General features: G+C 53.6%; 1 protein-coding gene across 1 annotated transcript in view; it reads left to right on the top strand.

Moving 5' to 3' along the window:
• The window catches only part of LOC140411276 (uncharacterized), a 291,683-nt gene that overhangs the window by 132,459 nt on the left and 145,968 nt on the right, over nucleotides 1-13,256 (top strand). The window contains exons 4-5 of the mRNA XM_072500398.1: nucleotides 4,104-4,267; nucleotides 4,400-5,177. Of these exons, the coding sequence (XP_072356499.1) occupies nucleotides 4,153-4,267; nucleotides 4,400-5,177 (893 nt within the window). The 5' untranslated portion in view covers nucleotides 4,104-4,152. The remainder of the gene's footprint in view (nucleotides 1-4,103; nucleotides 4,268-4,399; nucleotides 5,178-13,256) is intronic.

Genomic DNA, 13,256 nt, shown 5'->3' with positions numbered 1-13,256 from the left:
ATTAAGTAATTATGTTTAATTAGTTACCAATGCTCAATTTTTTAAATTTAGTGTAGAATCCCAACCAGCCACTCAGGTCACAGCTTTTCTGTGATGTCACTTCAGTTTCCCCCCGACACACACACAATTTGAAAAAGGTACAAAAGTAAAAATGAGTAAAAATCACTTACTTACCTTCTTAGTGTTAATAATAAAATATGGTACTTACCTCACACCAATGGGTTTTATTATTAGGTTAGAGGAGGAGGGCGAGTGGGAGACACTACACGTGTAGGGTCTCGGGTTTCCTCTCCACCAGAATTTATTGGTGAGGGTCTTCCCAGAAGTCTGCGGGTCGAACTTCCTGTTCCCGCCTTAAATACTAAAATATTTTTTAAAAACAGAAAAGAGGGACCGACAACGGGACCAGGTAAGTGTTTTTAAAGGACAGACTTACCTCCCAGCAATCACTTCCGCACTGCCCCCGCTGAAATTGACTCACCAGCTCTTCTCCCGCCGAAATCGACTGGCCTGCCCCTGCAAAGACAAGTGTTTTTAAAGGACAGACTCACCTCCCAGCAACCACTTCCGCACTGCCCCCGCTGAAATTGAATCACCAGCTGTTCTCCCGCCGAAATCGACTGGCCTGCCCCTGCAAAGACAAGTGTTTTTAAAGGACAGACTTACCTCCCAGCAATCACTTCCGCACTGCCCCCGCTGAAATTGAATCACCAGCTGTTCTCTCGCCGAAATCGACTGGATTACCCATGAGGCTCTGAGAGAGATCATTCTCTATGGGAAATTAGCACGGTAGCCCCATAAGATGTGGAGGGTAGGTGAATTGGCCACGCTACGTTGCTCCTTAATTTCCTTTTAAAGGTCCACAGTGCCTCTTCAAGGAAAAGGAAGGAAGTCGTAAAGGAGATGAAGCAAATTAGTAACCAACTCCATTTGAAAGCTAGGAGGAAGGTGGATGGAGAGCCATGTTGTGATTCTGCCACCACATCTGTCAGCAACAACCAGATGGGGTCAATAATGTGTTGTTCCCCCGATCCTGAGGATTGCAGTTGGAAATCTGGACAGCACAAAGTGTTTCAGTCGGTATTACTAAACGGAGATAGGGGGTGTGATAGTAAACGGAGATAGGGGCACAAACTCCGATGGGAGGTAAGAGCTGGACAACCAGGAACGGCGGCAGTCACTGAAAGTAACCATGTGAAGGAAAAGGGAGAACGCGAAGATGAAGGGGTTGAAGAGTGTTAATTGGTTAAGAATGAAGGAAATATTTCCCTCAGCGTTCACAATACTGCGTGTTGTTCAGTTGCAGTGGATCCTCGACACTTTCATCGATATTCAGTAGGCGATCAGAAAAGACTGACTGCATTACCCGAGAGACAGAAAGAGACAGATCTAATTAAGATACAAAGAAGAAAGTAGGGCGACACGGCAGCACAGTGGTTAGCACAGTTGCTTCACAGCCCCAGGCTCCCAGGTTCGATTGGGTCACTGTCTGTGCGGAGTCTGCATGTTAATTCATAGAATTTACAGTGGAGAAGGAGGCCATTCGGCCCATCAAGTCTGCACCGGCTCTTGGAAAGAGCACCCTACCCAAGCCCACACCTCCACCCTATCCCCATAACCCAGTAACCCCACCCAACACTAAGGGCAATTTTGGACACTAAGGGCAATTTATCATGGCCAATCCACCTAACCTGCACATCTTTGGACTGTGGGAGGAAACCGGAGCACCCGGAGGAAACCCACGCAGACACGGGGAGGACGTGCAGACTCCGCACAGACAGTGACCCAGCGGGGAATCGAACCTGGGACCCTGGAGCTGTGAAGCAATTGTGCTAACCACATGTCAGAGGGTCAGTACTGAGGGAGTGCTGCACTGTCAGAGGGTCAGTACTGAGGGAGTGCCGCACTGTCAGAGGGTCAGTGCTGAGGGAGTGCCGCACTGTCAGAGGGTCAGTAATGAGGGAGTGCCGCACTGTCAGAGGGTCAGTACTGAGGGAGAGCCGCACTGTCAGAGGGTCAGTACTGAGGGAGCGCCGCACTGTCAGAGGGTCAGTACTGAGGGAGTGCCGCACTGTCAAAGGGTCAGTGCTGAGGGAGTGCTGCACTGTCAGAGGGTCAGTACTGAGGGAGTGCCGCACTGTCAGAGGGTCAGTACTGAGGGAGTGCCGCACTGTCAGAGGGTCAGTACTGAGGGAGTGCCGCACTGTCAGAGGGTCAGTACTGAGGGAGTGCCGCACTGTCAGAGGGTCAGTGCTGAGGGAGTGCTGCACTGTCAGAGGGTGAGTACTGAGGGAGTGCTGCACTGTCAGAGGGTCAGTACTGAGGGAGTGCCGCACTGTCAGAGGGTCAGTGCTGAGGGAGTGCTGCACTGTCAGAGGGTGAGTACTGAGGGAGTGCTGCACTGTCAGAGGGTCAGTACTGAGGGAGTGCCGCACTGTCAGAGGGTCAGTGCTGAGGGAGTGCTGCACTGTCAGAGGGTCAGTACTGAGGGAGTGCTGCACTGTCAGAGGGTCAGTACTGAGGGAGTGCTGCACTGTCAGAGGGTCAGTACTGAGGGAGTGCTGCACTGTCAGAGGGTCAGTACTGAGGGAGTGCTGCACTGTCAGAGGGTCAGTTCTGAGGGAGTGCTGCACTGTCAGAGAGTCAGTACTGAGGGAATGCCGCACTGTCAGAGGGTCAGTACTGAGGGAGTGCTGCACTGTCAGAGGGTCAGTACTGAGGGAGTGCCGCACTGTCAAAGGGTCAGTACTGAGGGAGTGCCGCACTGTCAAAGGGTCAGTGCTGAGGGAGTGCCGCACTGTCAGAGGGTCAGTACTGAGGGAGTGCCGCACTGTCAAAGGGTCAGTACTGAGGGAGTGCCGCACTGTCAGAGGGTCAGTACTGAGGGAGTGCCGCACTGTCAGAGGGTCAGTACTGAGGGAGTGCTGCACTGTCAGAGGGTCAGTACTGAGGGAGTGCTGCACTGTCAGAGGGTCAGTACTGAGGGAGTGCCGCACTGTCAGAGGGTCAGTACTGAGGGAGTGCTGCACTCTCAAAGGCCACCACTTCTCCGCCTGCCCCTCCCCATGATTTTGGACATCTCTATCGAATCTCCTCGTGACCTCTCCAAGGAGAAGTCGCGACCTCTCCAATCTATCCTCACAACTGAAGCTTCCCATCCCCGAACCGTTCCTGTGAACCTCTTCCACACTCTCTCCAATGTGTTCACACCCTTCCCGTAGTGTGGCGCTCAGAACTGTGCTCAATATTCCAGTAAGGTCTAAACACCTTGTATTAAAGAACAAAGAAAATCACAGCACAGGAACAGGCCCTTCGGCCCTCCCAGCCTGCGCCGATCCAGATCCTTTATCTAAACCTGTCGCCTATTGTCCAAGGATCTACTTCCCTCTGTTCCCCGCCCGTTCATATATCTGTCTAGATGCATCTTAAATGATGCTATCGTGCCCGCCTCTACCACCTCCGCTGGCAAAGCGTTCCAGGCACCCACCACCCTCTGCGTAAAAAACTTTCCATGCACATCTCCTTAAACTTTCCCCTTCTCACCTTGAACTCGTGACCCCTAGTAATTGACACCCCCACTCTTGGAAAAAGCTTGTTGCTATCCACCCTGTCCATACCTCTCATCATTTTGATGACCTCAATCAGGTTCCCCCCTCAACCTCTGTCTTTCCAACGAAAACAATCCTAATCTACTCACCCTTTCTTCATAGCTAGCACCCTCCACACCAGGCAACATCCTGGTGAAACCTCCTCTGCACCCTCTCTAAAGCATCCACATCCTTCTGGTAATGTGGCGACCAGAACTGCACGCAGTATTCCAAATGTGGCCTAAGCAAAGTCCGAGACAACTGTAACATGACCTGCCGACTCTTGTATTCAATACCCCGTCCGATTAGTTCCGTATAACCTCCTCGCTCCTGAACTCTCTGCTCAATGCAGCCCAGGATACTATACTCTTTATTAACCTCTCTCCCCGCTTTGCCTGCTCCCTTCAATGATCGAAGCACATATCTTGGGTGGCGAGAGAAGATGCCTGTTTACTGGTGGCAGCCGCTCAGGTTTGACCAGTTCCCCGATGTTAATGCTGTCCCGTCTTTGTGCAGGATGGGATCGAGTTCCAGGTCCTGACTGAGTCGCAGAATAGATTCAAAGATGGCCGACACACAGATCTCCGCCATCGCGTCCACTCCTCTCTCCGAGTCCCTCACTGACAGAAGGCCTTTGGCACCACTCATGGATTCTGGCAATAAATCCTCCTCAGGCCCAGGTGAGTGTTTTGTGTCGTGGGGGGGGAGAGGGGGGGGAAGAGGGTGGGGGCTGGCGTTTGTGACGAGGGTCAGAGCAGAATATTAATTCAGACCCATGTCTCTCTCTCTCTCTCTCTTCCTCCCTCTCCTAGGTGCCCCCAAGCCTCCTGTCAAAACAAAGCCAACCGTCCCACCCAAACCGTCCGCTGCGAAGCCCCCCCTAGCCGAACTGCCATCGGTGCGCAAGGTGAACTCGCTGGCTGGGCCCAGGCCCTACGGCGCCCTGGCAGCCCGCCCTCACCAGCCCGTCCGCCGCCCCTCCTCCTCTTCCATCTCGCCCTGCCCCTCCCCCACCTCGCCGCAGCCCCCGCCGCTGGGCGACGGGCCCCCCACCCCCACGGCCCCCCCCTTGCTGGAGCTGCTGGCCGAGGCCATGAGGGGCGCGCCCCCCCAGCCCGTGGCCGGGCGGCCCCAGGCGCCGCCTGCCCTGGCCGGCCGGCCGGCGCCGCCCCCCGCAGCCGAGCGGCCGGCCGGCAAGCCGGTCTTCCGGGTCAGGCCGGTGGCGGTGCGCGGGCCGGGAAAACGCTTCCCCGGCACCACTGTGGAGGAGATCCTGGCCAAGATGGAGGAGCCGAAGAGGGAGGGGGACGGAGGGCGGCGTTGGAGCCGCGAGCTCTCGGTCAGCGAGCTTTCCCCGCGCTTTGGCTCCACCTCCTTCGCATTCTTCAACAGGGAGCCCGCCGGAGGCGTCTTCGCCACGACGGCCAGCGAGGGCAAGGAGAACCGTCCGTCCGCGCAAGCCCGCTCGCCCCCAGCAGGCCCCAACTCCGAGCCGGCAATGTGTGAGATCGGGACGGACGTCAGCGCACATGAACCCGGCGCGGCAAGAGCTACCCAACGGCAAGAAGCACGGCAAACACCAACCCAAGGGTAAGTGGCATCGACAGCCCAGAGGACACCTCCCTCCGCACTGTCCCCATCAAACACCCTCTACACTGTCCCCATCAAACACCCTCCACACTGTCCCCATCAAACACCCTCCACACTGTCCCCATCAAACACCCTCCACACTGTCCCCATCAAACACCCTCCACACTGTCCCCATCAAACACCCTCCACACTGTCCCCATCAAACACCCTCTACACTGTCCCCATCAAACACCCTCCACACTGTCCCCATCAAACACTCTCCACACTGTCCCCATCAAACACCCTCCACACTGTCCCCATCAAACACTCTCCACACTGTCCCCATCAAACACCCTCCGCACTGTCCCCATCAAACACCCTCTACACTGTCCCCATCAAACACCCTCTACACTGTCCCCATCAAACACCCTCCGCACTGTCCCCATCAAACACCCTCTACACTGTCCCCATCAAACACCCTCTACACTGTCCCCATCAAACACCCTCCACACTGTCCCCATCAAACACCCTCCACACTGTCCCCATCAAACACCCTCCACACTGTCCCCATCAAACACCCTCCACACTGTCCCCATCAAACACCCTCCGCACTGTCCCCATCAAACACCCTCTACACTGTCCCCATCAAACACCCTCTACACTGTCCCCATCAAACACCCTCCACACTGTCCCCATCAAACACCCTCTACACTGTCCCCATCAAACACCCTCCACACTGTCCCCATCAAACACCCTCCACACTGTCCCCATCAAACAACCACTAGACTGTCCCCATCAAACACCCTCTACACTGCCCCATCAAACACTCTCCACACTGTCCCCATCAAACACCCTCCACACTGTCCCCATCAAACACCCTCCACACTGTCCCCATCAAACACCCTCCGCACTGTCCCCATCAAATACCCTCTACACTGCCCCATCAAACACCCTCCACACTGTCCCCATCAAACACCCTCCACACTGTCCCCATCAAACACTCTCCACACTGTCCCCATCAAACACCCTCCACACTGTCCCCATCAAACACCCTCCACACTGTCCCCATCAAACACCCTCCGCACCGTCCCCATGAAACACCCTCTACACTGTCCCCATCAAACACCCTCCGCACTGTCCCCATCAAACACCCTCTACACTGTCCCCATCAAACACCCACCGCACTGTCCCCATCAAACACCCTCTACACTGTCCCCATCAAACACCCTCCACACTGTCCCCATCAAACACCCTCCGCACTGTCCCCATCAAACACCCTCCACACTGTCCCCATCAAACACCCTCTACACTGTCCCCATCAAACACCCTCCACACTGTCCCCATCAAACACCTCCGCACTGTCCCCATCAAACACCCTCCACACTGTCCCCATCAAACACCCTCTACACTGTCCCCATCAAACACTCTCCACACTGTCCCCATCAAACACCCTCCACACTGTCCCCATCAAACACCCTCTACACTGTCCCCATCAAACACCCTCCACACTGTCCCCATCAAACACCCTCCGCACTGTCCCCATCAAACACCCTCCACACTGTCCCCATCAAACACCCTCCACACTGTCCCCATCAAACACCCTCCACACTGTCCCCATCAAACACCCTCCGCACTGTCCCCATCAAACACCCTCCGCACTGTCCCCATCAAACACCCTCCACACTGTCCCCATCAAACACCCTCTACACTGTCCCCATCAAACACTCTCCACACTGTCCCCATCAAACACCCTCCACACTGTCCCCATCAAACACCCTCCGCACTGTCCCCATCAAACACCCTCCGCACCGTCCCCATCAAACACCCTCTACACTGTCCCCATCAAACACCTCCGCACTGTCCCCATCAAACACCCTCCGCACTGTCCGCATCAAACACCCTCCGCACTGTCCCCATCAAACACCCTCCGCACTGTCCCCATCAAACACCCTCCACACTGTCCCCATCAAACACCCTCCACACTGTCCCCATCAAACACCCTCCACACTGTCCCCATCAAACACCCTCCGCACGGTCCCCATCAAACACCCTCCACACTGCCCCCATCAAACGCCCTCCACACTGTCCCCATCAAACACCCTCCACACTGTCCCCATCAAACACCCTCCGCACCGTCCCCATCAAACACGCTCCACACTGTCCCCATCAAACACCCTCCGCACTGTCCCCATAAAACACCCTCTACACTGCCCCCATCAAACGCCCTCCACACTGTCCCCATCAAACACCCTCCTCACTGTCCCCATCAAACACCCTCCGCACCGTCCCCATCAAACACGCTCCACACTGTTCCCATCAAACACTCTCCACACTGTCCCCATCAAACACCCTCCACACTGTCCCCATCAAATACCCTCCACACTGTCCCCATCAAACACCCTCTACACTGTCCCCATCAAACACTCCCAGGACAGGTACAGCACGGGGTTAGATACAGAGTAAAGCTCCCTCTACACTGTCCCCATCAAACACTCCCAGGACAGGTACAGCACGGTGTTAGATACAGAGTAAAGCTCCCTCTACACTGTCCCCATCAAACACTCCCAGGACAGGTACAGCAAAGGGTTAGATACAAGAGTAAAGCTCCCTCCACACTGTCCCCATCAAACACTCCCAGGACTAGTACAGCACGGGGTTAGATACAGAGTAAAGCTCCCTCTACACTGTACCCATCAAACACTCCCAGGACAGGTACAGCACGGTGTTAGATACAGAATAAAGCTCCCTCTACACTGTCCCGATCAAACACTCCCAGGACAGGCACAGCACGTGGTTGGATACAGAGTAAAGCTCCCTCTACACTGTCCCCATCAAACACTCCCAGGACAGGTACAGCACGGTGTTAGATACAGAATAAAGCTCCCTCTACACTGTCCCCATCAAACACTCCCAGGACAGGTACAGCACAGGCTTAGATACAGAGTAAAGCTCCCTCTTCACTGTCCCGATCAAACATTCCCCGGACAGGTACAGCACGGGGTTAGATACAGAGTAAAGCTCCCTCTACACTGTCCCCATCAAACACTCCCAGGAAAGGTACAGCAAAGGGTTAGATACAAGACTAAAGCTCCCTCCACACTGTCCCCATCAAACACTCCCAGGACAGGTACAGCACAGGTTTAGATACAGAGTAAAGCTCCCTCTACACAGTCCCCATCAAACACTCCCAGGACAGGTACAGCACGGGTTTAGATACAGAGTAAAGCTCACTCTACACAGTCCCCATCAAACATTCCCAGGACAGGTACAGCACGGGTTAGATACAGAGTAAAGCTCCCTCTACACAGTCCCCATCAAACACTCCCAGGACAGGTACAGCACTGGGTTAGATTCAGAGTAAAGCTCCCTCTACACTGTCCCCATCAAACACTCCCAGGACAGGTACAGCACGGAGTTAGATCCAGAGTAAAGCTCCCTCTACACTGCCCCATCAAACACTCCCAGGACAGGTACAGCACGGGGTTAGATACAGAGTAAAGCTCCCTCGACACTGTCCCCATCAAACACTCCCAGGGCAGGTACAGCACGGTGTTAGATACAGAATAAAGCTCCCTCTACACTGTCCCCATCAAACACTCCCAGGACAGGTACAGCAAAGGGTTAGATACAAGAGTAAAGCTCCCTCCACACTGTCCCCATCAAACACTCCCAGGACAGGTACAGCAAAGGGTTAGATACAAGAGTAAAGCTCCCTCCACACTGTCCCCATCAAACACTCCCAGGACAGGTACAGCACAGGTTTAGATACAGAGTAAAGCTCCCTCTACACAGTCCCCATCAAACACTCCCAGGACAGGTACAGCACGGGTTTAGATACAGAGTAAAGCTCACTCTACACAGTCCCCATCAAACATTCCCAGGACAGATACAGCACGGGTTAGATACAGAGTAAAGCTCCCTCTACACTGTCCCCATCAAACACTCCCAGGACAGGTACAGCACGGGGTTAGATACAGAGTAAAGCTCCCTCGACACTGTCCCCATCAAACACTCCCAGGACAGGTACAGCACGGGGTTAGATACAGATTAAAGCTCCCTCTACACTGCCCCCATCAAACACTCCCAGGACAGGTACAGCACGGGGTTAGATACAGAGTAAAGCTCCCTCTACACTGTCCCCATCAAACACTCCCAGGACAGATACAGAAAAGTGTTCGATACAAGCGTAAAGCTCCCTCTACACTGTCCCCATCAAACACTCCCTGGACAGGTACAGCACGGGGTTAGATACAGACTAAAGCTCCCTCTACACTGTCCCCATCAAACACTCCCAGGACAGGTACAGCACGGGGTTAGATACAGAGTAATGCTCCCTGTACACTGTCCCCATCAAACACTTTCAGGACAGGTACAGCACGGTGTTAGATACCCAGTAAAGCTCCCTCTACACTGTCCCCATCAAACACTCCCAGGACAGGTACAGCAAAGGGCTCGATACAAGACTAAAGCTCCCTCCACACTGTCCCCATCAAACATTCCCAGGACAGGTACAGCACAGGGTTAGATACAGAGTAAAGCTCCCTCTACACAGTCCCCATCAAACACTCCCAGGACAGGTACAGCATGGAGTTAGATACAGAGTAAAGCTCCCTCTACACAGTCCCCATCAAACATTCCCAGGACAGGTACAGCACGGGGTTAGATACAGAGTAAAGCTCCCTCGACACTGTCCCCATCAAACACTCCCAGGACAGGTACAGCACGGGGTTAGATACAGAGTAAAGCTCCCTCTACACTGTCCCCGTCAAACACTCCCAGGACAGGTACAGCACGGGGTTAGATACAGAGTAAAGCTCCCACTACACTGTCCCCATCAAACACTCCCTGGACAGGTACAGCACGGGGTTAGATACAGAGTAAAGCTCCCTCTGCACTGTCCCCATCAAACACCCTCCACACTGTCCCCATCAAACACCCTCCACACTGTCCCCATCAAACACCCTCCGCACTGTCCCCATCAAACACCCTCTACACTGTCCCCATCAAACACACTCTACACTGTCCCCATCAAACACCCTCCACACTGTCCCCATCAAACACCCTCCACACTGTCCCCATCAAACACCCTCTGCACTGTCCCCATCAAACACTCCCAGGACAGGTACAGCACGGTGTTAGATACAGAATAAAGCTCCCTCTACACTGTCCCGATCAAACACTCCCAGGACAGGCACAGCACGTGGTTGGATACAAAGTAAAGCTCCCTCTACACTGTCCCCATCAAACACTCCCAGGACAGGTACAGCACGGTGTTAGATACAGAATAAAGCTCCCTCTACACTGTCCAGATCAAACACTCCCAGGACAGGTACAGCACGGGGTTAGATACCGAGTAAAGCTCCCTCTACACTGTCCCCATCAAACACTCCCAGGACAGGTACAGCAAAGGGTTAGATACAAGAGTAAAGCTCCCTCCACACTGTCCCCATCAAACACTCCCAGGACAGGTACAGCAAAGGGTTAGATACAAGAGTAAAGCTCCCTCCACACTGTCCCCATCAAACACTCCCAGGACAGGTACAGCACAGGCTTAGATACAGAGTAAAGCTCCCTCTTCACTGTCCCGATCAAACATTCCCCGGACAGGTACCGCACGGGGTTAGATACAGAGTAAAGCTCCCTCTACACAGTCCCCATCAAACACTCCCAGGACAGGTACAGCAAAGGGTTAGATACAAGACTAAAGCTCCCTCCACACTGTCCCCATCAAACACCCTCTACACAGTCCCCATCAAACACCCTCTACACTGTCCCCATCAAACACCCTCCACACTGTCCCCATCAAACACCCTCCACACTGTCCCCATCAAACACCCTCTACACTGTCCCCATCAAACACCCTCCACACTGTCCCCATCAAATACCCTCCACACTGTCCCCATCAAACACCCTCTACACTGTCCCCATCAAACACTCCCAGGACATGTACAGCACGGGGTTAGATACAGAGTAAAGCTCCCTCCACACTGTCCCCATCAAACACTCCCAGGACAGGTACAGCACAGGCTTAGATACAGAGTAAAGCTCCCTCTACACAGTCCCCATCAAACACTCCCAGGACAGGTACAGCACTGGGTAAGATTCAGGATAAAGCTCCCTCTACACTGTCCCCATCAAACACTCCCAGGACAGGTACAGCACTGGGTTAGATTCAGAGTAAAGCTCCCTCTACACTGTCCCCATCAAACACTCCCAGGACAGGTACAGCACGGAGTTAGATCCAGAGTAAAGCTCCCTCTACACTGCCCCATCAAACACTCCCAGGACAGGTACAGCACGGGGTTAGATACAGAGTAAAGCTCCCTCGACACTGTCCCCATCAAACACTCCCAGGACAGGTACAGCACGGTGTTAGATACAGAATAAAGCTCCCTCTACACTGTCCCGATCAAACACTCCCAGGACAGGTACAGCACGGGGTTAGATACAGAGTAAAGCTCCCTCTACACTGTCCCCATCAAACACTCCCAGGACAGGTACAGCAAAGGGTTAGATACAAGAGTAAAGCTCCCTCCACACAGTCCCCATCAAACACTCCCAGGACAGGTACAGCAAAGGGTTAGATACAAGAGTAAAGCTCCCTCCACACTGTCCCCATCAAACACTCCCAGGACAGGTACAGCACAGGCTTAGATACAGAGTAAAGCTCCCTCTACACTGTCCCCATCAAACATTCCCCGGACAGGTACAGCACGGTGTTAGATACAGAGTAAAGCTCCCTCTACACTGTCCCCATCAAACACTCCCAGGACAGGTACAGCAAAGGGTTAGATACAAGACTAAAGCTCCCTCCACACTGTCCCCATCAAACACTCCCAGGACAGGTACAGCACAGGTTTAGATACAGAGTAAAGCTCCCTCTACACAGTCCCCATCAAACACTCCCAGGACAGGTACAGCACGGGTTTAGATACAGAGTAAAGCTCACTCTACACAGTCCTCATCAAACATTCCCAGGACAGGTACACCACGGGTTAAATACAGAGTAAAGCTCCCTCTACACAGTCCCCATCAAACACTCCCAGGACAGGTACAGCACTGGGTTAGATTCAGAGTAAAGCTCCCTCTACACTGTCCCCATCAAACACTCCCAGGACAGGTACAGCACGGAGTTAGATCCAGAGTAAAGCTCCCTCTACACTGCCCCATCAAACACTCCCAGGACAGGTACAGCACGGGGTTAGATACAGAGTAAAGCTCCCTCGACACTGTCCCCATCAAACACTCCCAGGACAGGTACAGCACGGTGTTAGATACAGAATAAAGCTCCCTCTACACTGTCCCGATCAAACACTCCCAGGACAGGTACAGCACGGGGTTAGATACAGAGTAAAGCTCCCTCTACACTGTCCCCATCAAACACTCCCAGGACAGGTACACCAAAGGGTTAGATACAAGAGTAAAGCTCCCTCCACACAGTCCCCATCCAACACTCCCAGGACAGGTACAGCAAAGGGTTAGATACAAGAGTAAAGCTCCCTCCACACTGTCCCCATCAAACACTCCCAGGACAGGTACAGCACAGGCTTAGATACAGAGTAAAGCTCCCTCTACACTGTCCCCATCAAACATTCCCCGGACAGGTACAGCACGGTGTTAGATACAGAGTAAAGCTCCCTCTACACTGTCCCCATCAAACACTCCCAGGACAGGTACAGCAAAGGGTTAGATACAAGACTAAAGCTCCCTCCACACTGTCCCCATCAAACACTCCCAGGACAGGTACAGCACAGGTTTAGGTACAGAGTAAAGCTCCCTCTACACTGTCCCCATCAAACACTCCAGGACAGGTACAGCACGGGTTTAGATACAGAGTAAAGCTCACTCTACACAGTCCCCATCAAACATTCCCAGGACAGGTACAGCACGGGTTAGATACAGAGTAAAGCTCCCTCTACACTGTCCCCATCAAACACTCCCAGGACAGATACAGCACGGGGTTAGATACAGAGTAAAGCTCCCTCGACACTGTCCCCATCAAACACTCCCAGGACAGGTACAGCACGGGGTTAGATACAGATTAAAGCTCCCTCTACACTGCCCCCATCAAACACTCCCAGGACAGGTACAGCACGGGGT

Source organism: Scyliorhinus torazame, chromosome 4, assembly GCF_047496885.1.
Source record: "Scyliorhinus torazame isolate Kashiwa2021f chromosome 4, sScyTor2.1, whole genome shotgun sequence".
NCBI classification, from domain to species: Eukaryota; Metazoa; Chordata; class Chondrichthyes; order Carcharhiniformes; family Scyliorhinidae; genus Scyliorhinus; species Scyliorhinus torazame.
Note: the sequence above shows the minus strand (reverse complement) of the source record. Positions and strands in the feature narration are given on the sequence as shown.